This window comes from Actinia tenebrosa, unplaced genomic scaffold (assembly GCF_029948245.1).
Source record: "Actinia tenebrosa isolate PJP-AT-01 unplaced genomic scaffold, QUT_ActTen_1.0 PGA_scaffold6__47_contigs__length_16458017, whole genome shotgun sequence".
In the NCBI taxonomy this organism is placed as follows: Eukaryota; Metazoa; Cnidaria; class Anthozoa; order Actiniaria; family Actiniidae; genus Actinia; species Actinia tenebrosa.
This window is the reverse complement of record NW_028292583.1, coordinates 9,586,170-9,611,722: the sequence shown is the minus strand read 5'-3', so window position 1 is coordinate 9,611,722 and position 25,553 is coordinate 9,586,170. Positions and strand designations below refer to the sequence as shown.

The 25,553-nt window shown below is 36.4% G+C and overlaps 5 protein-coding genes and 1 long non-coding RNA gene across 11 annotated transcripts; 3 read left to right on the top strand and 3 right to left on the bottom strand.

The window, feature by feature from the left end:
• Positions 1 to 993: 993 nt before the first annotated feature.
• Positions 994 to 7,250, top strand: LOC116304329 (uncharacterized). Of its 4 annotated transcripts, none has more exons than XM_089039285.1 (9): positions 994 to 1,461; positions 2,698 to 2,996; positions 3,344 to 3,639; positions 4,390 to 4,507; positions 4,591 to 4,674; positions 5,116 to 5,181; positions 5,269 to 5,343; positions 5,796 to 5,846; positions 6,075 to 7,250. In XM_089039285.1, exons 1-9 carry the CDS (start codon positions 1,082 to 1,084, stop codon positions 6,200 to 6,202), a joined length of 1,497 nt encoding a protein of 498 aa, XP_088895411.1. In that variant the 5' UTR covers positions 994 to 1,081; the 3' UTR covers positions 6,203 to 7,250. The 4 variants fall into 4 exon arrangements, with proteins under 4 accessions (XP_088895411.1, XP_088895410.1, XP_088895409.1 ...); XM_089039284.1 differs by having other exon boundaries at positions 995 to 1,461; positions 6,072 to 7,250; XM_089039283.1 differs by having other exon boundaries at positions 995 to 1,461; positions 5,781 to 5,846.
• LOC148906008 (uncharacterized) lies at positions 3,512 to 10,953 on the bottom strand. Of its 3 annotated transcripts, XR_016121578.1 has the most exons (5): positions 10,890 to 10,953; positions 5,636 to 5,839; positions 5,180 to 5,218; positions 4,403 to 4,607; positions 3,529 to 3,654 (listed from the first exon to the last, which is right to left on the bottom strand). It is a non-coding gene; the product is annotated as an uncharacterized LOC148906008 (long non-coding RNA). The 3 variants fall into 3 exon arrangements; XR_016121579.1 differs by lacking the exon at positions 5,180 to 5,218 and having other exon boundaries at positions 3,512 to 3,624; XR_016121577.1 differs by lacking the exon at positions 5,180 to 5,218.
• Positions 8,741 to 15,703, top strand: LOC116304323 (transmembrane protein 33). Its single transcript, XM_031714042.2, has 9 exons — positions 8,741 to 8,988; positions 10,043 to 10,137; positions 10,898 to 10,982; positions 11,131 to 11,233; positions 11,763 to 11,830; positions 11,946 to 11,986; positions 12,403 to 12,513; positions 13,638 to 13,721; positions 14,171 to 15,703. The coding sequence occupies exons 1-9, from the start codon at positions 8,890 to 8,892 to the stop codon at positions 14,310 to 14,312; spliced, it is 828 nt and encodes a 275-aa protein (XP_031569902.2). The 5' UTR covers positions 8,741 to 8,889; the 3' UTR covers positions 14,313 to 15,703.
• On the bottom strand, positions 15,500 to 17,169 carry LOC116304319 (uncharacterized). The gene has a single exon (XM_031714037.2). The coding sequence runs from the start codon at positions 17,083 to 17,085 to the stop codon at positions 15,961 to 15,963; it is 1,125 nt and encodes a 374-aa protein (XP_031569897.1). The 5' UTR covers positions 17,086 to 17,169; the 3' UTR covers positions 15,500 to 15,960.
• A 64-nt stretch (positions 17,170 to 17,233) lies between these two features.
• On the top strand, positions 17,234 to 22,935 carry LOC116304318 (rho-related protein racA). Its single transcript, XM_031714036.2, has 5 exons — positions 17,234 to 17,717; positions 18,935 to 19,179; positions 20,039 to 20,730; positions 21,052 to 21,291; positions 21,743 to 22,935. The coding sequence occupies exons 1-5, from the start codon at positions 17,329 to 17,331 to the stop codon at positions 21,983 to 21,985; spliced, it is 1,809 nt and encodes a 602-aa protein (XP_031569896.2). The 5' UTR covers positions 17,234 to 17,328; the 3' UTR covers positions 21,986 to 22,935.
• Positions 22,936 to 23,006: 71 nt separating this feature from the next.
• LOC116304322 (beta-1,3-galactosyltransferase 5-like) lies at positions 23,007 to 25,003 on the bottom strand. The gene has a single exon (XM_031714041.2). It carries the CDS (start codon positions 24,863 to 24,865, stop codon positions 23,834 to 23,836), a length of 1,032 nt encoding a protein of 343 aa, XP_031569901.1. The 5' UTR covers positions 24,866 to 25,003; the 3' UTR covers positions 23,007 to 23,833.
• Between the last annotated feature and the right edge of the window lie 550 nt (positions 25,004 to 25,553).

Genomic DNA, 25,553 nt, shown 5'->3' with positions numbered 1-25,553 from the left:
ATTTGGAACGAATTTTTAAAGAAAGTTTATTGAACATCTGAAGTGAGTTTTAATTTGAAATATTAATTTTGATATGCTGTTTTAATTCAGTCGAGCTGAACAAATAATCCAAAGTTGACAATCTTTTTAAATTAAAAATCTGTCAATTTGATTGAATATTTTAAATACAATGGGTTTTTTGTTTCGCGAAAAGCACCGTCAAATCTTTAAGCATACAGAAAGTTAAATATCCAATACTATCAGTTCGAGTTTAGTGCAAGTTTTCTTAACTGGAAAACTTGGAAAAATAGCTCTATATTTTCAACAAAACCTCGTATTTTTGTAGGGGTTGAAACGTTGGTAAATGTCATTATTTAAGTCTCGCAATTTCACTAAGTGACAAAGGAATTCTTCACTTAGAAAGCAATCAAACAGTTTTGTTGATATTAAACTTTTGAAGTCTAGGGTTAATTAAATCTATTTCAATATCAAGTTTTTGATTCAAAACTTCATTCCTATGTTCACTAAAAGTTTACCAAATCTCACTGACCACTGTTGCAGCTGGTGAGAAAATATGGAGAATACTTAGAGATGAAGTTCAAGTATTTTGACGAGTGTTGCGAATGTCGTGCAATGTATGTCTACGATAATATTTATTCAATGCAAAAATTTCTGAAAACAACCAAAAATACCTTTAGTAACGATTGGATTGTGGAAAACTAAATAGAGGGTGTTAAAAAGGATGGTAAAGTTGGGTAATTTTGAGAAATTATGAAAATGATTTTAGCCGTAATCTTGAACTCTAATAGGAGGTCAATTAATCCTATCGATGCTTGGATTCTCTTTTACTGAGAACTTTGAACATGCTAAATCACTATTCACAAACATTAGACTTTTGATTGACCTAAGATATAAGATGTCTATGTACTTGTCCAATGAGAACACTCGAATTCGTTATCATAGGCGGGCTTAACTACTGCGCATGAGCAGACAAGGCAGTAATGTATGCCCACGTGGTGCAAACATTGTCCAAAATTAACAAGCTTGTTGATTTTCGAAGATTGTTATTCGAAAGTTTTGCATTTCACTACACTCGACAGCCATGGACTCACCAACCGTCTATCCTTCTACACCGCACGAATTCACTTATTTAGAACCAGATTCCATCGCTCTTCCTTTGGGTAAAGAGTACAAACTAAAAATGGTCAATATGAATGGAATTGATATCGCTGCCTTTAGCGTCGACGGTGAAGATTTGTTGTGTTTTCCACAAGTCTACGAATATTTCCTCAAAGATTTAGTTTCAGGTATGCACACAGTCTACACGAAACTCAAACGCATGAACATCCAGGGCAGAAACTGTAATGTTGAGCAAGTTAGAATGATGAGAAGTGTTGGTGCTATAGGACAAGTTGTCAACCGATGCAAATTAATATCCCGGGAAGATTTCAATAAAATCTATGAAGACTGTCTCCTTTACAGGTAGGGTTATTAATTATCTAACACAATACTCAACTATTGTCAATCAACCCTCCAAATGTTTCTCGCACAATATACAATGTCTTCAAGTCATATTTATGCTTTTTACTAAAATACATTAGTTTCCTTTACTTATATAACCCTTAGGATGTTTTTTCAAATACTCTAGAATAAATCTATTACTTTTGTTGAAACGCAAACTTTTGCGTATGCGTTGACCCCAAAACCCCGACAATGCGGACATCCACAATGCTCTCACACTCATCGAGAAAAACAGTATTCGTGTTTAATCGTTCGTAACAAGAAAAACGCCAGCTGAAAAAAAAATATTTGGTTTTTGTTTAGCTTGAAAAACGCAAAACAAAAACTCACTCTTTACTTGGTGTGCGTAATTGTCGGTGGTTGCTCCAAGAGATATCGGTATTGTTTACATTGCTCAAAAGAAAGCTTATTTATGGCGCCTTCAATTTATGTAAATGTTCATTAAGATCGACGCTAACAATTGAGAGATTATGGATTTAGGATAATGTTGCAAACAACAATAAGTGTTGTTTTTTTGCCCTTGATAAAGTTTAATTAACTATGAAATAAAAATTCAATATGAATAAAAGCTATAATTTTTTGGTTTATTTTGAACGGATTACCGTATTTATTTTAAAAGATTTTTGCATTTGAATGCTTTGGATGTAATTCTACACCCTAAGGTCACTTGTGTAAGGAAATACTTGATTATCAAACTTTCGTTTCTGAATGGACCGAAATATCGCAAGTTTTCTTTGTTTTACTTTCAAATGTAGTTTTTGTATTTATTTCGTATTTGACGTCTAAAATCTAAAGTACGTTTAAAAACTCAGAAACTGAACTCATTAACTTTATTCCGCAATAATTAAAATAAAAGATAGACAGAAAAGTAAATAAGTCTTAGATCGAGCTAATTATGATGTAAGCAGTTTAACGGAAGTTTCTTTGCGTTTTTTTGTGGTCTGACCAAACAAGCCACTCCCAACACATTAAATTTGCGCGGGAAAAACTTTGTCCAAATTTGGACGACTATGACACGTGATGTAAGCTTGCGCGTGCGCACAACAGAACTTGTAAAAGCAAGATCTAAAGAAAGCATGCGCGGTACTATACTTTGTTTGGCGCAGACCAAAAACACAGCAGGCCTAGTTGTGCAAGATAACTATGGTATGCACAATACTCACAAAATTTAAAAAGCGGTTTTTTCCGTAACTTTAGAGGTCCTGGCAGACGAAGAAAAAACCCCGAAATCCCTCCTGAACTACTCAACAATCCATTCAAAATCTTCAAAGCTGATACGTCCGCTGACCAGCAGTCATCACCCAGTCACGTGAGCATTGAAGGTGCGAAATGCGCAAGCGATGCTGAAGACAATGGCGAAGTGAAAGAAGAGCAACACGAGCAACGTGACAACAACAACAACAATAACGGCGAAGTTGTGACGGCATTTAAAGTACCTATTTCGCAACGGGCTGTGCCTACCATGCCTCATCCTCGATTCGTTACTTCCCCTAATGGTTAGTATTTTGGTCAGTGTCTAGCAGAATTTAGCTATCAGCAGTGGATTTCGTACTCTTTGTAGAATGTCCTGCGGATTGATGGTTTTCACGTCGGCCATGTTGGAGGAATTTAATATAAGAATTGTCAATGAATTCTTTTGTTATATCCTCCAACATGGCCGCCGTGTCTTTTGTTATTTAATTCTCTTGGGAATGGTTGAAAACCATCAATAGTAGCTTGACATTCAAATGGTATCCTATCTTTAGCCAATCAAAATAACCCAGGAAAACTCTTTGTCCAATCACCGTCGGTATCATGATATAATTTACCCATTCGAGAGTTACTCATTTTTGGTCGTTTATAGGTTCATTCACCTTCTCGGCCCGCACCTCCTCGTCCTTATCATCACTACCAACTATGGTGAATATCCGTAGCAATATTCCACAACAGCCATCCAGCAGGCCAGCTATTTCTACTATAATACATCCGACACCAAGTCCTATACGAACCATCGCTACAGAGGGAGGCTTACCTGAGCAGTCTGTACCCCATGTCAGCAGTACGGGCACGTTTGAGCATGCGGAGAACAGAGGGGCTGCTTTAAGTGACGGGATTTCAGATGTTTCAGCGTCATCACCGCGAATACTGCATCAAAAAGAGGTAGGTACCTTTAGTCTGGACATAAAACATATACTGTTAGACTCGGTTTTGAATACTTCTTTTATATTAATTTATATTTATATTTACGACAACCACTACCCGTACGGGGCTCTTCCATGAGGTTCCCTCAACTCAACTCACATGTGGTACAGTCTGAGGCGGGTCTCGAACCCGGACACAGCGGTGAAAGGCCGCGAGCGGTAAATCACTACGTTATTCAAGCCACCCCACCTAAAGCCTCGAACACACGGTACATCTGTTGCCTGCTACAAAGACTATGAATGTAGGAACCCATACCAAATTCTGGCCAGCGGTACACTGAAAAGTCGCATTTCATTGGCTGACAATTCATGCCATTTCCAGCACCTTTGAAGATCGCTTTAACACGCGCTTAAATTTGTAGCGTGCAGCTTTACACAAGTAGGTCTCTAGTATTTTTCTATAACGTTGCCTTAAACGTAGCGCGCAACTCCTGCAGAGCGTGTCCGAGTCTTGAATTATATTTCCATCGCCACGCGCGTTTGTACGCGTTCGTGACTTTCCCCGCCAATTCAGTTCCGCACTTGCGCAGTACGTTTATCGACAGTTTAGAGCAGAATGACTGGAAATACTACTCGGAGACTATCGCGTTAAGCTACACTCACCACGAGTCATTCTCAACCTAAAGCAAACGCAACGTCGAACAAAACAGTAACAAGTGTCCATGTTTTAGTTACCTAGTGAATACATTTATTATTGTCGTTATCGTAGATTGAATACTCACGTGAACCTGGCTCCGTGGAAACTTTGCTGCAAAACATTCAAGGGTTGTTGAAAGTGACGGCGGAGACGGCGCGACAACAACAACGACAAGCAAAGCAGGAAATAGGTTGGTTGATTGTTACGTTGCGGAAACAGTTATTCGTTTGTATAGTATTCTCATTGGAGCACTGTATCATCTATCTGATGTAGATGAGCTGAGAAGAGTTCTACAAAGAGAAAGAGAAGCGAGAGATAAAGCAGAGAAGTTGATCTCTAGTCTACAACGAAGTAAAGGTGAGGATAATACTGAAGTATTATTGTATACTTCAACAACCTTTATCGTGTATTATCATGCATCATCATGTATCGTCTTGTATCATCATCATGTATCATCATCATGTATCATCATCATGTATCATCATCATGTATCATCATCATGTATCATCATCATGTATCATCATCATGTATCATCATCATGTATCATCATCATGTATCATCATCATGTATCATCATCATGTATCATCATCATGTATCATCATCATGTATCATCATCATGTATCATCATCATGTATCATCACCATCATGTATCATCATGTGTCATCACCATGTATCACCATAATGTATCATCAACATGTATCATCATCATGTATCATCATCATCATGTGTCATCACCATTATCTTTATCACTTATTTTAATATCTTTTATCTAATAACAAAAAACCCTCTTCTTTCTAGCTTTCTGGCACAAAAAATTCAAACGAGAGAAAAAAGGGAAAAAGCGAATCAACGAGAAACTCACAGGTAATTCTGTCTTGTTCATCAAACGATCAGGTGAAATCTAATAATCAATTTATAATATTAATAAAATCTTTATCTTTCGTATTTCAGAGGAACAACAGCGCTCATTCATGCTGGAGCAGCAACTTCAGAACTCATCACAAGAATCCATGAAACAAATGAATGGTAGGTAATGGATGGAATGAAAGATTGCACTGTGGATTAACATCAGTCAACCTGTTACTTCCTCACTCTCTTCCTTCCCTTTTTCCTCCCTTTTCCTCCCTTTTTCCTTCCTTTTTCCTCCCTTTTTCCCCCTTTTTCCTCCCTTTTTCCTCCCTTTTTCCTTCCTTTTTCCTTCCTTTTTCCTCCCTTTTTCCCCCTTTTTCCTTCCTTTTTCCTCCCTTTTTTCCTCCCTTTTTCCTCCCTTTTTCCTCTCCCTTCTTTTCTAGACATATCGAAATTCAGGGGTGCTTACCATTTACCCGGAAAAACCCGAAAATCCGGTTAGAATGCAATTGGTATGTGTCTTTCCGATCGGAAAGTTTCAGGGAACTAGGTCTTGTTACTCGTTACTCTGTTACTTGTACTAGACGATAGCTTTGTGTTCTTTCTTAACATAGATTCTTTGATTAAAGAACTGGATAAAGAACGAACGGCCAAAGGAGAAGCGGAACGAAAACTACAAGGTAATCACGTACACCAGTTAGCCAATGAAATCGCGTTACGTATATCAACTTATCAACTAATGAGAGCGCGCATTATAATAAGATGACTATTTGCAACCAAAAATGACAGCGCATGTTATATACTCTTTGACTGATACATTTTATACTTGTATTCCCAAGGATATAATGCAAATGAAATACAGTTATGTAAACAAAAGTAAAATATTTATCAACGTTATATTTCAGAAGCTCGGGGGGAAATTCAGAATTTTATGCAAAACTTCCTGGAAAATCCAAGGCTGATACAAAGTCAACAGAAACAGATTGAAACAGAGGAACAAACAGAAATCAAAGAAGAACACGTCGCTGCAAATTAACTAGATTAGGTTAACTAATCCCAAATAGTTTGTTGATGTGTGGACTGATGAAAGTACTATTAGGAATGACCAATTTGCCTCTAAGAAGTTCAAAGTTCAGAGGAAGATTGGTAACGACTTGTGTCGCAAAGGACTGTGGGGTCCGTCGACTTGCATTCCAATATTCAGTCCCACAATCCTTAGCCCCACGAGTTCGTTACCAATCTACCTCTGAACTCCGAAAGGGCGAACCACAATTTATAATCCATGACGCCAACTTTCACAGGAAATTTTTTTATGATTCCCATTCTGGCAAATTTTTGGGTAATTTCTGGGACTTTTATGGGAAATTCACATAAATTCTCATGATTGGAAAAATGCAACAAAATCCAAGGTTGGGAAAAAATTGTATTCCTTTCTGAAATTCCCAAGATTTTTCCAAATTTGGGTTGTGATTTCCCAATAATTTCCCAAAGTTCCCATTTGGGAAATTGAAAAAATGTTCCTGTGTTTTGCACGTTGTGTTTTAATGAGCCAATCAGAAGCGAGAAAAATGGTAACAATATTTAGCTATGGATCAGTCGCTTCCTCATTGGTCCGCATCGTTCACTGTTCCGGTTACAGTAAAACGTAAACTTCTTCCTGTTCCAAGGCTGCACTCATTCATTTAGATAGCGTGGAATTGGTTAAGATTTCAGATTAGAAAAAACTCGGAGATGTTGCAATGAAAAAAGAAAAAAAAAATAGAACAGTTAAGATCATTTTTTTCTATTTTTCTATTGTCTTTATATATTATTTTTATAGGAATTTATATCAAGATATTATATAACTTAAAGTATAATACTCAATATGATATACATAACCTTAGAAAAAAACCCAAAATATTTTAGCATTTTGAAGATATATAATCGTTCGTATAATTTTTGAACATAGTTAACTCTATTAGCTATGGTTCGTGAAAAAGGCAAAATTTGTTTAGATTTCATAGCCAGTATTTTTGTATTTGAGTTCTTGTTACAGAATATTTTTTAATATAAGCGATCGATAAAAAGTTTAGGTAAAGTTAGTTAAGAAAGAATAGAATCGTTCCTGGTTTTATATATGGTTTTTGTATACAGTTTATAGATTTAAGACATATTCTTATATAAAATTGAAACGATAAAAATGTTGTTAATGGAGAGAAAGGAGGAAAGGAATGGATAACAGCTATAACTTTATAGCGTTTCTTAGTAGTTGTATGTCATTGCTTACTGCATGTTGCTTACTGTATCTTGCTTACTATATGTTGCTTACTGTATGTTGCTTACTGTATGTTGCTTACTGTATGTTGCTTACTGTATGTTGCTTATTGTATCTTGCTTACTGTATATTGCTTACTGTATATTGCTAACTAAGCTTGAAATTATATTCATTTGCAAATAATGTCAGCACACGGGCTGAGAAACTATTATGCCATGAAAACGTGCAGAAAAAGTATTCATGTTACATCGCCCATAATGCATTTCGGGCTTGGCATGCAACATACGCATTGGATACATCAGATCTTATTTACTGAGTCTTTCATAGTCAGCTAAAAAGGCTCTTCGAATATCGTCTCAAAATCCCACGTACCCCGTCCTACTAAACGACCTCAACCATAACTTATGAATACTTTCCATATTGATTGTTAACGTATTTTAAACTATACGATGTTATCAAAAAGACCACAAAAAAAATCAAAAAAATCTGATTTACTAAAAAATCAAGTGAAAATAATGGCCCAAAATATCAAAATTAAAAGTAGACTCTTCCACAGTCTCTCGCTCGTCCGTTCCGTCTCCACGCTTAGAGACTGTAACGGTACAATGACCGAAAGGACTTATGGGTCCCGAAAACTTAGACCCAGCGTGCTTTGGGGACCAAAATACTCAATATTTTCAAGATGGCGGCGAAAACGAGAGAGACTGTGGACGAGTATTTTGGTCCCCAAAGCACGCTGGGTCCAGGTTTACGGGACCCATAAGTCCTTTCGGTCATTGTACCGTTACAGTCTCTAAGCGCACAGGTAGCCCAAGCTTGGTTTCTGTGGTGTCCTGCTATAAGGAAATGTATGGAGATTCATCAAAAATTTCAATCAAATCATTGAAACGTGAAATAAGGCCTCGAAATTTTACCCGATCATTGAGAAATAGCACTTCTTTCGCTCTGCGTGGTTATTTTTTGAATATATTTATTTATTAAGAAATAACTTACTGGTGGGGGAAAAAATCTTAAAACGGGCTAAATTCAAAAAATAACCACGCAGAGCGAAAGAAGTGCTATTTCTCAATGATCGGGTAAAATTGCGAGGCCTTATTTCACGTTTCAATGATTTGATTGAAATTTTTGATGAATCTCCATACATTTCCTTATAGCAGGACACCACAGAAACCAAGCTTGGGCTACCTGTGCTAAGCGTGGAGACGGAACGGACGAGCGAGAGACTGTGGAAGAGTCTAAATTAAAAGTTGTTTCCATTTCCCGCACGTCCAATAAAGTCGAAAAAGACCGGTGCCCAAGGTGTCAGCGGTTATTCGCACCTGGCTTGTTATTCCAAGAATCATCAGAAATATATTTGATTGAAATAATTGTGATCTGTTGATCATCAAAACCTTTATTTCCACAAAGAATTCCTTTTTTTGATAGTAGAGGTATTGTATTTGTAGTGTATTTATTATCGTATTGATACGATGGCTCCACACGAAGATACAGATGCTGCTAGCGAACCGAACAGTGGAACCACAGTTCCTCCGAACACAAGTACTACAGCCAACTGGGGCGCTTTGAGAGTAAGTTATATCAAGAAACACTTCGAGATTAATGAAATATTTACTTCTCGAGTTATTCAACTTGTTTTTTGATCAATCGAATCAATTGAAACTGCAATCGGTGGTGAAATGGCTTTGAATTTCGAATGCCTTTTGTTGTGAAGTTAAGACGAAGAGATCGCATCAAATGTTTTGATAGGAGTGAATTGAAAATCTTTGTACTTGAATCGTTAGAATGGTTCATTCGAAAGCACTATTTCAAAACTAATACAGAAAGCTTGTTTCGTTTGGATTGTTTAAGATTTTTTCAGATAGCAAGTTGAGTTTCAATATTTAGTTGATAGATCAATGAATTGTCTCGTTCTTTCTAGATTTCTACCCCCAAAGCTCTTTCTAGGAAATAATATATATTTTTTAAATACACACCTTGTACAGACCAAATCCATTCATCTTTATAACACCAGGGACTATATCCACTTAAAAATCATTGATATTAATTGAAAATATGAAAAATTAAAAGCAATGGTCAATAGACTAGTGGATATATGATTATTTTTTCCATTAAGAAATGTCTTTGTCATATCTAAGGACATATCTTCAGGTTATCTGGTTTTCTTCCCTTGGCCAAAATTAACTGTTAAATTACAATTTGAATCCAGTGGAAGAAGAGTCTCTCTGTGGAAACCACAGTTGATTCCCATTTTATTTCATTTCATTTATATATTCATCCAAAAAAAAATGTTGAACACAGGGAAGGTTCACCACTCTTCTGTTGTTTACAAGTGTCAATGAAAGTCTTTTTGCTTATGTCAATAGACCTTATTGGTGGTGTGACAATGTTTTCCCAATTCAGCATGACAAACCTCTGGGGGAATGAAGAGCTATTGTTTTGAAACTCGTCGGGATATCATCGTTATTCCTTTCGTATCCTTTGGTAAAAAAGAGTAAAAACAAAAGAAAATGAATCCCCTGGAGGTTCGTCACGCTGAATGGGGAAAACATTGTCACACCACGAATAAGGTCTATTTCCACTACTAAATAATAATGGTTCACATTTGACTGCTTGTTTGTTTAGAGGTATCTAACGGAAAACAAAATCGACACTGCGCTATGGCTGACGCGGGTATTTACTATCGTCAATTCCCTCCTATTTCTTCTTCCATTGTTCAGGTAAAGGTCTTGGTAGTTATCAACGATTTTTATAGTAAATAAAATGAGTTTATCTCATATTAGCTTCCAGAAAATTATTATCAATATAGTTGATTGGAAGTATGTAATTGGAATCCCCTCTCCAGGAAATTCTGCTGGCCACTTTTTATACATCTGTTCAATAAACCTGAACCATTGAACCAAGGTATTGGGATATTTTTGAAGGACTTTTTGAATATACACATTTTTGTTTGACTGGCAAACTGATGTAAAAATGGCTGGTTTGTAAAGAAATATAAGTTCTAGAAAAAATATCCCCTCTCAGAATCTCCCATTTTTTTAAAAATTCTATCCCCTAAGGGGGGAATAAATATATATTCCAAGAATTTTACATTGAACTCTCTTCCCTGCTGGCAGAGGCTCCTTTTTGCTCCTTCTTTTGGGGGGAGGGGGGGGGGGGGGTAGAGAGAGAAAAAAAAGAAGCGTATGCTAATTCAGCAAAAGGAAAAGAAAAGGAGACTGTGAGCAGGGAATAAACTATCCTCAGATGTTCCTTATTTCTTGGAAATTCAATTTCCCTTCAAAGGGCCATTTAAGTCTGGATAGTCTCTGGATCTAGAACAGTCAGAAACTTGTATATTTTAGTAAAGGAAAAACACCTGTTAAACCATGGTAATTGGTAGAGCATGGCTTATAATATATTTAATATTTCCTGTTAAATTAATCTAATTATGGAGCTTATTTTCTGTGTTTCTAATCTCTTTTTTTCATACCTTTTTAGTCCACAGTTCAGCTATAGTTGTTACAAAAGAGCTTTGATCAGTTCTGCTGCTACGTCAGCTCTCAGACTTCATCAACGACTTCCTGTAAGATTATAAGACACAAAGTATAATCAATATAGATGCATTTTATGAATGATTTTACTCTTAAGGCTACTAAAGTAAAGATGGAATCTTGTGGTGTCTTCCAGATGATTTTTTTATATTAATGCTTTATCATGTGTCTCATTTACAGAGATTCCAATTAAGCAGAGAATTTCTAGGCCTGCTATTCCTTGAAGACAGTTGCCATTACCTTATCTACTGCGTGGTGTTCATAAACTCTTATCCAGTGACTAGTATCCTTTATCAGATAGATTAATAGCTACCCGTTATAATATTGTGTTCAATGGTGTTAGTATAGGAAATCACACAATCTCGAGTACAATTCAGAATTTGGGATTTAATTGTACTCCTCTTATCCAATCAGAATCAAGTAATTTTGTTGAGTTTATTCTAATGTTGGAAATTAGTAACTCATTAAAGGAAATTTTAAGCGGTGGATATTTGGGTTGGTTGCCGTGCTTAGATTCAGTGTATTATTTATTTTTATTTTTCTTATTATTTATCAGTAAATCACAGAGACATTTTTATATATCTTTGCTATATAAATAAATATTATGATTATGATTATAATTATTTCATTTGAATATGAGATCATAAAGGCAGTACCTTGATTTACTTGTTCTTTTAAGGACAGCACAACTCACACTTATTTTTATACATAGAAAAGAGCAGAGAAGAGACTTTAATATTTAATGTATACACACGGATAGTTTACCTTACAAGATGAGCTACTTTACATAACCTCCTTGACTCATACAACAGTGATCCTTATTCCAGTTGCCTTGTTTGCTATTCTTCACACAATATCTTTTACTAAAAAGCTCTTGGATGTAAGTCCTACAAAATCAATAATTTATTGAACGTTGTTTGAATTTTTTTTAAATCAAATGAATGTCTTTTTTTTTGAAAATGAAAAGTTGGAATATATAAATTTTTTTGATTCAGATTCTTGGTTCTGGTGGAATTATATCTCTCTCCATAATAAGGTTAGTTGTGGCCAACCAGGATTTTTGGTCCCCAGAAAGTTCCTATCTGCTTTTCAATTTTGTCTTTGTTTATATATTTAGAACAAATCTCGCTTTGAAAGTACTGTAGCTTTTGTTTACTGTCATTAAAACCTGCCTATTTTTCTTGTATCAATTTGTCTTTGATACTCCCCTTCGGAATCAATGTTATTGGGACTTTTTGGAAAGGCAATTTGAAGTGTGAAGGTTTTTTGCTCAACCTTTATGGAAATGGAAATGGAAAACTAGGAAATGGAAAGAAAATGATTCCTTTCAGAATGATTTTCCACTTACATTCAAGTGTTAAATTAATTCTCCCTCTTTCTATTTTACTTACCACTCCTTCTACCCTTGTAGAGCCTCTAGATTGAACTAGTCATTATATTCATCATATCTAGGACAGCAAGGACATCCATTGATAAGATAGAACTTTACCAACAAGGAATTCTGAGGTTTATTGCCTGTACAGAGATAATGCTTATGCCAGCTGTAATTCTTATGACCTTCAGGTAATCATTTGTCCTTAATCAATACAAAATGCACTGTAAGTTACTGCATTACCTTTTATTTGGTATTTATATTGGGAAAATGAAATAATAATAATAATAATAATAATAATAATAATAAAAGCTTTATTTAACGAAGGTTTAAACTTTCAGTCATAGACTGGTTTACAAAGTGCCTTCCTAAAGATATAAAGTACAATGTAAAAGCAAGCTAATAATATATATTTATAAAATATCTAGTGGATTTAAGATTATCCCAAAAAACAACCCTAACCCTGACCCAACCCCAGTATATTACTATTTGCCAATAAATATAAATATTAAGTATAAAAGTGAATAAATATAATCCCATACCAGCCCTTAATCCTACACCCATCAAAAAATCCATGTGCAAATAGACTGCAAAACAGTCCCCACCCTCCCACAAACCATCCGCAGGAACGAGGCCACACCCAATTGAGTAGTGAACTTGCTCCAACGGACGGTCCGCAAAATATCAAAGAACTGATTATAACTACTAACAGTCTTACCATATTTTTTGTAGCTCAAGAACTCCTTGAAAACATTTTAGTTATCAATCCTTTATAGAGTGTTACCAACTAAATGAAATGCTTTTGATAAAAAACTTTTTGGATTATAAAATTTGTAATGCCTACCCTTTTAATAATGTAGTGTTATAAGATTTCATTGAGCCAATAATACTAATGATTTCATTGCTGCTTTCAGCTGATTGAGGCGAAAGCCGCAACTGGTAAATAGGCAAAGACTACCAGTACTGTCAATCAAATATCATTCCCATGTAACTTTTCCTAGTTCCCATGTATACCTATGTCTTTCAAAAGTTTATTTGATGGTAGTCTATTGCCCGTTTACCTGTTGCACAAGTTAGTCTCAATCAGTTCATAGTGATGTACAAATTTAAGGAGTTGAATTTCAATTGGGGCTATCGCTCTGTTTTCTTCTCTGGCCGCCCTTAGCTTTGTATGTTGTGTATTTAATTGTATTATGTTTGTGGCAAATTCCAATAAGCTAATTGTACAGCTGTAAATTATTATACAGTAGTAAAATATGCTTCATTTACTTTGATGATTTGCATCTTACATTGTTCTTTTGTGTTGTTTCTCTAGCGGACAAGCTGGGATTGTCATCCCCTTTGTGTATTACAGGTTTTTAGGGCTGAGATACTCATCCAGAAGAAATCCTTACTGCAGGTATGTACTGTACTTCATGCATATGGCCCTGAGCTGCATGCCAAAGAGACTAATTGGGTAAGGTAGTGGTCTAAAATAGACCTATTCTGAGTTTGATAAACACAATGCATTGTGGTTTAGCTTGGGTAGGAACAACACCATGTAAGGTACGATGAACAAGATATTTGTACCAAAGCTAGAGATGACAATACACCATGTTTGCTATCTCAGAAAAAGTCTATCGTGGGATCATTATCCTAACAAAACGAGTTTTGGTGGATGTGTTTTGGACGGCATTGTTGGGAGACAAAAGGTTGTCAAGAACACATGGAATGTCTTTAGAGCTATTTGATTGACACTCCAAAACTGTGTTGTGATGGCAAACAGTACACTTTCAGGCAGGTTCTTGTCTTGAGCAGATCCAAGTCACACCAGCTAATGATTTTTGATAACCTTTGTTCTTTTTACAGACAACTATTTTCAGAATTCAGAAGAGGATTTGAAGGAATGGCCAGTCACCAGAGATGTCCTGCATTTGTACGCTCATTCATCTTTAAAGCAACAGGATTCATCTCCAGTTTAGCTCCTGCTGTTGCCACTGCTACATCATGAGAAACCAACTACATGCCCTATTGTACTTACCATAATAACATAGACTTTCTACCTATACCTGATGCATGGTATTTCAACTATTGTAATTGGATGGTGTGTTGTGTCATAGCTTTTGATTGGTTTAACTATGAAAGCCATTTAAGAGTTACTACACCATTGTCCCACTCTCTCCTGCAAGCTGCTTCAAGACGATTCCTGGCCTTCAAACTACTGAAGGGACATTATATAAGATATTCTAAAACTCACTTTGATTGATCCTTGTAAGAACACCTTAGACCAACCCAATCCTGCCCTTATCTTGTGCATCATCATTATATTCAAATTTATTATTTTCAGAAAAATAAACGGTCAGAAATTTCTGTAATTTTTTAAACATCTGAATCCTTTGTTGTTTGCTTGCTTGAAAGATTGCTCACCGTTAAGTTTAGGAATACTTGTGTGCAACACCAAATGAAATGATGATCTATAATTGATGTTAGTGGAAATAAAGTGAGATCTAAAGAACCTGGATCACTTCAAAATATTTTAAGAAAATGTCAATTGCCAAACTGCCAATCAAGATTTGCAACTTTACATGTAAGAATGGAAGAGATAAAACCAATGAAACAACGTGAAGCTGTTATAGTATTAAGCTAGATATCAAAATATTCTTCAAATATTTTCAGGTGCTAGCAGTTCTTTAGGTCACATTTTAAATATTAGCTACTAGAAGCTACTCCTTCATGCTTGTTATTTACTGCTACATGTATTATATATATATAAAGCAATGGCCTATGTAGCCATGCTCTCTGGCTGTCAAGGTTCTCAGACTAGAGAATCTGGGCCCAGTTGCATAAAGCTCTCTTAAGATAAAAAAGCTTAAAAGCGCTTGTAAGTATTGTCTTAGTACAATGGCCTATTGTTTTGGAACAATACTTACGGATGCTCTTATCTTAAGAGAGCTTTATGCAACCGGGCCCTGGCTATTAGTCATTCTGAGGTTCAAAGGCTCGTATTGCAGTGCATTGTGGGACTGTTGTGGGGGTGAAATAGATGCTATGTTGAAAATATGCACTGCAATGCCAACTTGACCTAGTTTTCCCCCTGAATCCAGGAGTGTCTAAAGGCATATAAAACAAACTCAGGATTGAGAGGCATTAGTCATACTGTACCTCACTTGTTAAACCTCTTCTTAATTCATCATGATCAACAATTCTAAAGATTTATTTAAATATAAGTTGCACATTACCAAGATATCTTTGCTTCTATGGGTGGGTGTGTTTAAATTATGCTTGTTGAGTGCTGAAACACAGCACAAATATAAAGAACAATGCTATTCTGTTGTATAAGGCTCTAGAACAATATTGTAATGGTATAAAGGAACAATAAATCACCAAACATTCACTAATAAATGTTCTTAATATTGACGTCTATTGGCTGTCAGACCAGTTAATAGAAAAATAATGGATGACAATGATAGCAATCTGGATAAGGCAACTGCTCCCATAAAGGTGTTGAAAATCTACTAAATTTATCAAGAACTATGCATTGACTCCCATGCATTATTAATGCTTGGTCAAACAAGTGTCTGTGAGTTGCACATTCAGAAAATCTGTCTTGTGCTTGAGAAAACATTTTCCCCCAAGTTCATTAAAGATCAAGTAGTAGCCTATATTTTGACTTTGAATACCACAGGTCTCGATTCTGACGGCAATGATGATGATGCTCTTTTAGGTGGTTGGTAAGGTTCGACCGTGGGTTGTAAAAGCCTTTGGGAAGGGTTTGTAGAGCGTAATGGAACCAGAGGTCTTGATAGTGGTGCTGTGTAAGTTGCCATGGTCTGTACAACACTGAGTTTACACTGCATTGGCTGTCCATCTAAGTTTCTGTTGTGGTACCTAGCATATGCAGTGACAGCATCCTCTTTTACAGTATATATAACCTCTGCAGCACCTGGTCCAAGCATCTTACAGCTCTTTAAGACTCCCACAGCACCAAACAATTCCTCAATATCTTGTCTTGAAACAGCTGGGTGTAGATTAGTGATGGTAACTTTTGTGGATGTTACTGGTGTACCTAGAGGTTCAGGTATGGGGCCATGATCAAGTCTCTCGGCAAGTGGTGTCATATTTCTTTGGTTTCTTAATGGCAAATAATCTTCCTCAAACCTTGATTCCTCTTTCAGTTTCTTATAGTGATAATAATCTAAGTCTTCATCCTTCCTTCTTTCCTCGTCCCGTGACAATTCAGCATACTGTCTCTTCTTTTTATGTGGGGAGCCGCCTGCGGCTTTAGTGGTAACTGTAATCCCTCCAACTCCCAGCTTTAGATTACGGTCTTTTGGTTTTCCACGTTGCTTAGACTTTGATTTATCTTTGGGATCCACTTTTGTTGTGATAACGATAGATTTACCTGCTAATTCAGCTGATCTATTCGGAGGTAAACTCTGCTTGGCTGTGATTTTGATCGTCCCGCTATCAAGACTTAAAGAACGATTACCAACTTGGTTACTAGACTTCTGCTGCTTCTTCCGTTCATCTATATTAAAACTAGACTTTTCTACAAGCTCTTCCACAGATCTTTTAGCTTGTAGTTTAGATCTAGCGTCCATCACTCTAGATGGACCAGGTTTATTACTCCCCGTCTTCTTCAGATTCAAACGGAGATCTTTAACCGGTCTTTTGAAACCTTCCCGAGCTGTTTTTCTAGATCTAAGCTCCTCCGTCGTCATCCCGACACTTCTATTTAATCGATTCGAGTTAAAATTCCTGATCTTACCCTTTCTATTATTCATTTTTGTGAAGATTTTTCCAACAAACTTTCAACAAACTGAAGCAAATTCCTTAAATCTTGACACGCTACGAGACAGTATGTAACAACCCTGCTGATTGATCGAACGATGGACCAATGAAAAGACACGTATTAGTGAAATAGTTACCAGTCTTGTCCCGTCTATCATAACAAACTCGATGGCCAGCTAAAGTGACTCTTTAATTCCGACTACGTAAAATATTTATTCAAGAACTTTTAAAGCAGAATGCAGTCAGAAGTCTTAAAGATCGCGTTGTTAGGAGATCATAATGTCGGTAAAACATGCTTCCTGTATAGTCTAGTTCTCAATGATTTCCCAGCCAAATATACTCCAAATGCGTTTCCTGGTGATGTAAATGCGACGACCTACACACTCAAGAAGCAAATGTTCACTCTCTGTTTTAACGACCCATTAGAAGGAGACGACTGCCTTAAACTCAAGCCTGTCAGCTTTCCTGGAACTGATTTATTTGCAGTGTTTTACGATATTTCAAGAAGAGAATCTTTGCAAAAAATTTCGGGACTTTACGAGAGAGTGTGTGAGCAAACACCTCAAGTTCCTGTTATACTTGTTGGCAACAAGATTGATTTGAGACAGACAGATGACCAAGAAAGGTAGGTTAAATTGAGCTTTTTTTTCATATTAGAGCAGTTTATCATTAATGAATCTTACTTCGCGTGAGTTTACCAAGGTAGTACGGTGATCGTATTACGTCTGTGGTGATATGTTCTATAGTTTGTTATGCTTCGGTGAGAAAGATATACGGCGGTGTTTGCTTATGGTGTTATCAATTAATGTGTGAAACGCTCTCCTATGTAAACATTAAAATGCCACAGAAAGGGTTATTTAAAAAGATCCAGTTGTTTAAAAGCTGCTGAAGTGCTTAAATTTCCTAAAAAATAATTACTCAAGAATTACAGGCAAAACGAAACAGCACTGTTAAAAGTCAATTATCGATCTTATAACAGTCAACGTTCATAAGAATTAAAAGTTCGGATATCAATTACTGGAAGATTATGCCCTCCATATCTTTAGCATCTTTATACGACTACTATTTTGTTACGCAGAAAATTTTTTCCAAAACTGAGGAATTAAGAAATCCAATACTCTGTTTCAGTGATATTCACTATAAAATGAACCGAATACCTACAATATTTTTTCTACCTGCTTTGTTTCGAATTTTAAAACATAGACACCTTTATTCTAGTATTTTTGCTATATTTTCTTAAGGATTAAGGCTTAAGGCTTATCAAAGAGCAAAAGAGAAAACAAAGCGAGCAGCCGTTTTTACGATTATACTGATTTTGCATGACACGGGAAAAGTGAAATCAAGTCGAATTAATGGGGATGTATTTTCAGGACTTTATCGATCGAGGAAATGTTGTTTTTGTTACAAGAGCGATGCCACTGTCTTTTTCCGTCTATGCATAATTGTTATAAACCAATGTGGTTTGTAAGTTTGATGTTAAGCTGTTGTCGTGGTATTTCAAACGTCAGTGGTAACCAAAACACAATACATTTTATCTTTCACCTGCTTAGCGCCTCAGCTAGAGGAAAAGAAAAGGCCAATAGGGCAGAAACCCCTTGCTGGGAATGCTTCATTTTCATATTGATTAGCAGTGATAATGAATCATATTCAACTTTATCATTATTTTCTTTCTTTCTTGTTTCCTTCTTTTGTTCTTTTCTGGCTTCGTTCATTCCATCTATTTTTTTGGACTCTTTCCCTCTCTTTTCTTCCCATCCATTCCTCCACCCGTTCTTTTCTTCCTTTATTATTTTCTATCATTCTCTATTTCTTTTATCTATCTGTCTTTCTTGCTTTTCTCAGTTCAAACGAAGCAATGGTCACTCTTCAAGAAGCATGCGACGTTGCTGAGACTATGAACACTATATGTCTAGAGTGCAGCGCGCTTTCAGGAGAAGGCATACACGAAGCCGCGTGTGTTATGGTACATATGGCAGCATATGGTCAAATACCCAAGAGACGCCTGTTCAGAAAGGAGTCGAAGAGACAAACGATCGACGTACCTTTGGATAGTCTTATCTTGGATGCTAGAGAGTTTTATGGGATGGGTAGGTAGAAAGAGCTTCTTCGTTGAGGCGCAATGCATTCAAATCAGGCTACGGGTTCCCCACGTTTGAGCCAAAATGATATTTCTGATATGAGTTGTCTAAAGCTTTGATACGATTTCAATTATATACATATGTTGCATATTGCATGTTATTGCTGGGTTTCGATCAGCTGAATCTCATTATCTGTTGCATGGTTTTTTTCCGGGTTCTCCAGTTTTCCTCCCTTCGTTAAAATCAACTTCCAAGTTCTAATTGGAAGAAGAACCACTCTGTGGAATCGACTGTTAATTCCCATTATTATCATTATTTATCTGTTCCAAATGGTGGTCAAACACCGACCACAATCAGTGTGCTGTCAACCAGATAGAGTTCTATTGAAACTTGGATTCATCTGATAAACATTCCACACAAGACAGGAAATGACGTCAATTGAAACCCAGCAATTACACCCCTAAAACCGCGGCACCGGAAATCGCATATTTGTGAGAGTCTCGATTTCAACATTTCAAATTTCAAGGGGGGAGGGGGGATGGGCATTCCCTCCGACACCCCAGATTAGCTCCTCTCAAAACGATGCTCCGGGGTGGTCTCTGACGGTATCTGACAGCAACAAGGCATGATGCATTTGTACTCAAGCTAGATCAGAATGCATGAGAGACGTCATTGCTCTGTGTCTAACGATTTTTCACTCTTGGTCATGGTCTCCAGTCTTTCCCTCAATTTTTGAACTTATTTTTTCTACCTTCGTTCGTTGCTGTATTTTTATTTTTATTTTTTTGCGGAGAGGAGAAGGACGGTAGTCTAGGGAGTACTATTTTTATTGGGCCAATATCTCAGATTATTTGGTATTATTTTATAGACAATGCTCCTTCATGTCCTGGTGTGAATGTACTGCCATCCAAATCAGTTGAAGATCTTGCAAAGATGATTCACGACACGACATGTAAAGACGTTCGCTTCATATTCGAGGATAATTCATATGTTGATGCGCATCAGATCATTCTGATCAGCGCTGCTCCTACGCTATTCCAGGAAATCCTTACTGGTACTGCTAAGTCGCAGGTATCTGGTCTTCCACAGGAGATGTTCGAAAAAATTTCTTGGCCAGTTCATGGCGGTTTCCAAAACGACAGGAAGTGGCGTATTGTAGAAATTCGAGTATGCAAAAAAGTTAAAAGAAAAGAGTTTTTAAGGCTTCTTGAGTTTCTCTATGAAGGTGCTTCTATTGCGTATCTCAAAAGCGACGACTCCATTCACGAACTGATGGCTATTGCCGAAAAGTTTCAACTCCAAGATCTTCTCACGGCTTGCGAGAATGTGCTTGAGGGCAACGAACTTGAAAATATTCAAAAGAAAACTTTTGTTGGAGGAGGAAAGGCCACAATTCTAAAAGATCTGTTCCTCAAGAAACCTCTCTTAGAAGACTTGGTGTTTCAGGTGCAGGGGAATCCCGTGTATGCACATCAAGCGGTGATTGTAGCTAGATGTCACGTGCTTGCTGCTATGGTTACCGATTATCGAACACGAAACGTTGAATGTATAAGAGTAAAGGTATTTAAGATCAAAGTTCCCTCATCGTCATGCACGTTCATTATAGAAATTCTTCGTTTGCACATGACGTGATAGCCGCCATCTCGGTTGAATTTAACAGAAAAATTGTTTTAATGAATTCCTTTGTTATGTCAACCAACATGGCCGCCGTGTCTTTTGTTATTTCATTCCCTTGGGAATAATTGTCAACTAGCAGATGTATAATTGTACTTTTTAGGGACGCGGAGAGCTCTTCAATTTTGTCGGAATACTGAATCAACCCGTGGGCTAGCCCAGAACTAAGTCAGGGCAAGGTTAATCTTTTTTGGATTTTTTTTTCAGATCGAGATCGCCGACATCATCATCGAAACATTTGATTGCCTGTTGGAGTATTTGTACACAGATGACTTACCAAAAGACGTTTCCCAAGATATTCTTCTCGATATTCTTTCTCTAGCAAACAGATACGAACTGCCAAGGCTGGTTACATTGTGCGAATATCGATTAATACTCAAAGTACAGGAAATTTCCGACAGTCGTATCGCTGTGAGCTCAGTCGTCCATATTCTTTGCCAGGCAAAGGTTTGTCGTTTTTAATCTTTACATTTTAAACTGATTGATTTCAATCCAAACTTGATTGAATATTATGGAAAGAGAACAGTGTGTCAAAATGGGTTTACATTTCATATCATGAAGAAAATAGAAGTATGATAAAGCACGGTTCCAGTTACCTAAAAGAGAGCAGAGAAAAATGGCGGGAAAAAAGAGCGGGGGAAAATTCACTTTTGTCCGCTTCCTGTGAATGGTACAAACGCGCGCCCTTCACTGCAAAATTTCCCGCCAAATCCACAGGGAACCCGTTAGAATAAGAAAACGTTTTCTTTATCTCTAATTAGGACAGTAATATGAATAAATTAGATATATTTAGACACAAATATAATTATATGTATATTAATTGAATATAATGCCTTATATAAATATCAAAGGTCTGTGTCTGTCGGGTTTCTTAACATTCCTAAACATTTTTTTAAAGATTCACGAGGCCCATCAGCTTTCCAAATGGTGTTTAAATCTGATCGCGAGAAATTATTTAAAATTTCGTACTTCAAAGGAGATGTTGCGACTAAGTGAGCAGGACAGAGAGTACGTGGCGAGCCGCCAATGGCCGCAGAAGTGCTGCCTATCTTCACGACACGAAACATTAGTTCAAAACTATTTGGATAAACGAAAAAGACTGTTCCAATCAAATGCTACCACCAGATGTGCCGTCATGTAAATTGGAAACACATTTTATATCAACTAAGCAGGATACTATAGTTAATTACTAATTACATTGATAAAAGAAAAATACATTTTCAATCAAACTAACACTAGTCGTGTGAACTGAAAAACATTTTTAATTCTACACCACAAGGCGTAGTTAACTGCGTGCCGGGAAAGCGGATGTAAAAATAATTAGGCCTCCGCACTGATTTTTTTACGATGAAATAGAATGAACAAAGATAGGAATCAATTCATCCACTCAAGAAATATGAACAAAAATAGCGAATAGAAAATCTTTGAAGTGAATAGACACAAACGTATGTTATATTTTGTATAAACAAAGTATGTCCTATAGAAAGTATTAAATGTTTTACGAAGGAAAAAAGTTTTCAGAAAAAAATGTATTATTCATGAAAAGCAATATCATACGCAAAATTAGTAAATGATGTTATAATAATTATTTTTTATTTATTTCATTTTTATTTTTGTTTTTATGTTCTAGAAAGTTCTATTTAAAAAATCAAAGCTCTTAGGATGTTAAATTATTTTTGCTGTGGAGATCGGCAGTTAAAACTTACCTTTCGGATATTATTGTGTAACTTCGTTGACAATCATCGAGGTTGAAAAGTTAGTGAAACTCCAAAGATTGAAGTTGAAGTTGAAAGTTCTTTTGAGTAAAAAAAAAAAAAAGAAAAAGAAAAACCTTGAAAACAAGCGAGGAAAATGCCTATATCTTCCAAAGAAATTTTTCTTAGAGAAAAATTTGCTTTATTCATGAAAAGCACATATCGTACGTCTGAAAATTTTTTAAATGTTATGTTATACAGTAGAAAAGGAAGGATGGAGGTTTTCAAAAAGGGTTGTAAATTTATAGTGAAAGTTTGGGAACATCTACGAGCTAGATAATTATACTACTATAATAAAGTAATAGTATTCAAACAATACTTTTCATAACAGTACAAATGTGTAGTCATTGTGTGTGATTCTCACTGGACCCTTAGAAGCCCATGGTGGGAACGATACGAGCAGCGGAACAAAGACAGAATTAGCGAAATGAGATGACGTATTCCCGTCGTAAAAGCTATTAAAAGAGGTTGGAGAAGGTTTATTCAATGTTGCTTTCCGAGCCGCTCGAAATTTATAATATTCATATGTAAATAATGTCAGCAGATTCAAAGACTTTTATCAACTGATTGAAACCCAGCAATGAACACTGCATAAACACGAGTAAAAAACGTCTGCGCATGCTCTGAATCCGTATGCAAATTAGTCAAAACATAAGTAAATTTGACTTTCAAACATGCCTTATAAATTGGACTTCACAAAATGACAAAACTTAGTGTCCATGCTTGAAACTTAAGGCTAATTCTTTCATATTGTATTATTTAATATAGTATCTTGGTCAGACAAAAGTATACTCGCGAATTTTTTTGTATACTTGGAGAAAACAAACATTTATTCCAGTCTCACTCAAACTCTTCAAAATTCTTAGAAAACGTGATGAAGTGCACGCATGCGCAAGCGTTCCATAGCTACATGCTCTGCTCCTCCCACGGTAAGATTAGCATCAAAGCAAATATATTCATGCTTGGAGCAAAGAATTGTAAAAATTGGAAACACGTTATGAAAAGGATTATAAAACAGCCTAAATTCAACAATCAACAGTGGTCCTCTACACGTACTATCAGCCCAGTTATCACGTGTCGATAACTAAAATTTTCTTGCATGCCTCTAACGAAGGTTCTCCTTACAAAATTCACACAAAAATAAAAAAACATGCGACAGGAAATGTCACTGTCATAAAAGTTGAAATCTGTTACTGACATTGATAGGGGAAAAAAACCAGAGAGCAGGCAAAAATTTAGGGTAGAAGTTCGTATCTTGAGTAGTACCTCAACATTCCAGTAACATCAACCTGATGACCAAAGGCAATCGCAGCAAGGAGCTTTTCGTCTGTTTGTGGATGATAGAAGAGAAAGCCTGGAATTTGTCTGGCAGATAAACCAAGGTCTCTAGCCATAACACCAAAATATGCATCATCTGTATAGAAAGGTTTCCTGATGAACTGAGTATAGTGGAAGTAACTAGGAAGCATGTCGGTGGAGACCACTTGAAATGATCCCTTTAAAAATGGAGGAAAATTTGCTTCGTTATAAACCTCCTTTGGAAGATACCACTTCATTTTTGGATTGCGAACAACTTTCAATGATCGTTGCAAATATCCTCCATAAAACCTCGTTGGTAAATTAGCTGGACCTACCAACCATTCCACCAGCCTTGGAACTCGAACATAAACGTCATCGTCGGCCTTGAGAATATATTGACAATTCAATCTGAAGTACGCCCAGTAATGAGACATAAAAGTCTTAATCACCACGTTCTTGTAGGTGTCTAAAAAGTCACCAATGAGTATATCGTTGTACTTCAGTGATTCTCGTCGGTTTTTAATGTCAACGGCTGTATTTTTGCTGATTCCCAAAGCGAAAAACACTCTCCATCTAGGTTGTATTTCAGTAGAACCTCCCCAAGTCTTTCTGATAGCCATTCGTCGAAGCTGATGTTGCCCATCAGATGCCGAGTTCACAACAACAGCAATAAAAAGTTTTCTGTCTTCACATGAAATATTTGGTTCAACGTTTGGCATAATGAGCGGAAACTTGGTTGGTCCATTTGCGGAAGTTCCATCAAATTGTCGCATGTACGGGCACGTCTTAGAATTGCTTATACAATTCCTAACTGGACCTTGTAACGAGGGTAAAATATTAAGAGAAATGCTTAAGATGAAAACACCAATGAGAAACGAAACGACTAGGACACAGATAGGTTTTCTAGTTGCTGTTGTGTTAAACAGCCAACGATTACACCAACTTCGGTGAGAAAAGTAGAATGTCATAGCTATCTTCTCCCTGCTAGTCTATGCAGTTTGTGATATTAATACTGATGCAAGTATTTTTTTATATTCCTAGCTACCTCTTCAGAACGAGTCACGCTCTACTACGTGTGGCTCTTTCTGGGATTTAGACTCTAACCATAAGGTACTCTCAAATTATTCTCTTATTCTTCTTCATAAAAGCCGAGTTGATAGTTACAAAATATGGTTATTTTGGAATACTTTATTATAATAACTGATCTATATAACACAAGCTGAGTTCTTAATGATGGCATTCACGAGTTATTAACGGGTTTTAATGCCATACCTTTACAACGATTTACTAAAATCTTAGAGAGACTACTCCTTAATGACTAATAAACATTAATTAACTTTGTGATGTCCACAGGTGTGCATTTATAGTTTTTATCTAAATTGGGGTCCCTGTAGTTTTTCGAGGGTTGAGTAAATTGGACATTTCAGGAAGAGTAAGATTCCCGTTTTTAACTCGTGGATACGCGGAGCGTAGAAACGAGTCATTATGAAGCTAGGGTCTGAATATGGAAATGTGTCACTCACTCATTTACTATCGTTCTTCAGGCAAACAGCAAACATAGCCCGCGACGTTTTCACCGTGTCCCTGGATTTCACTTTACCTTTTGCAAACCTTCTCATAAAAGACAAATATTCATTTATTTATCTAGTACTTGAG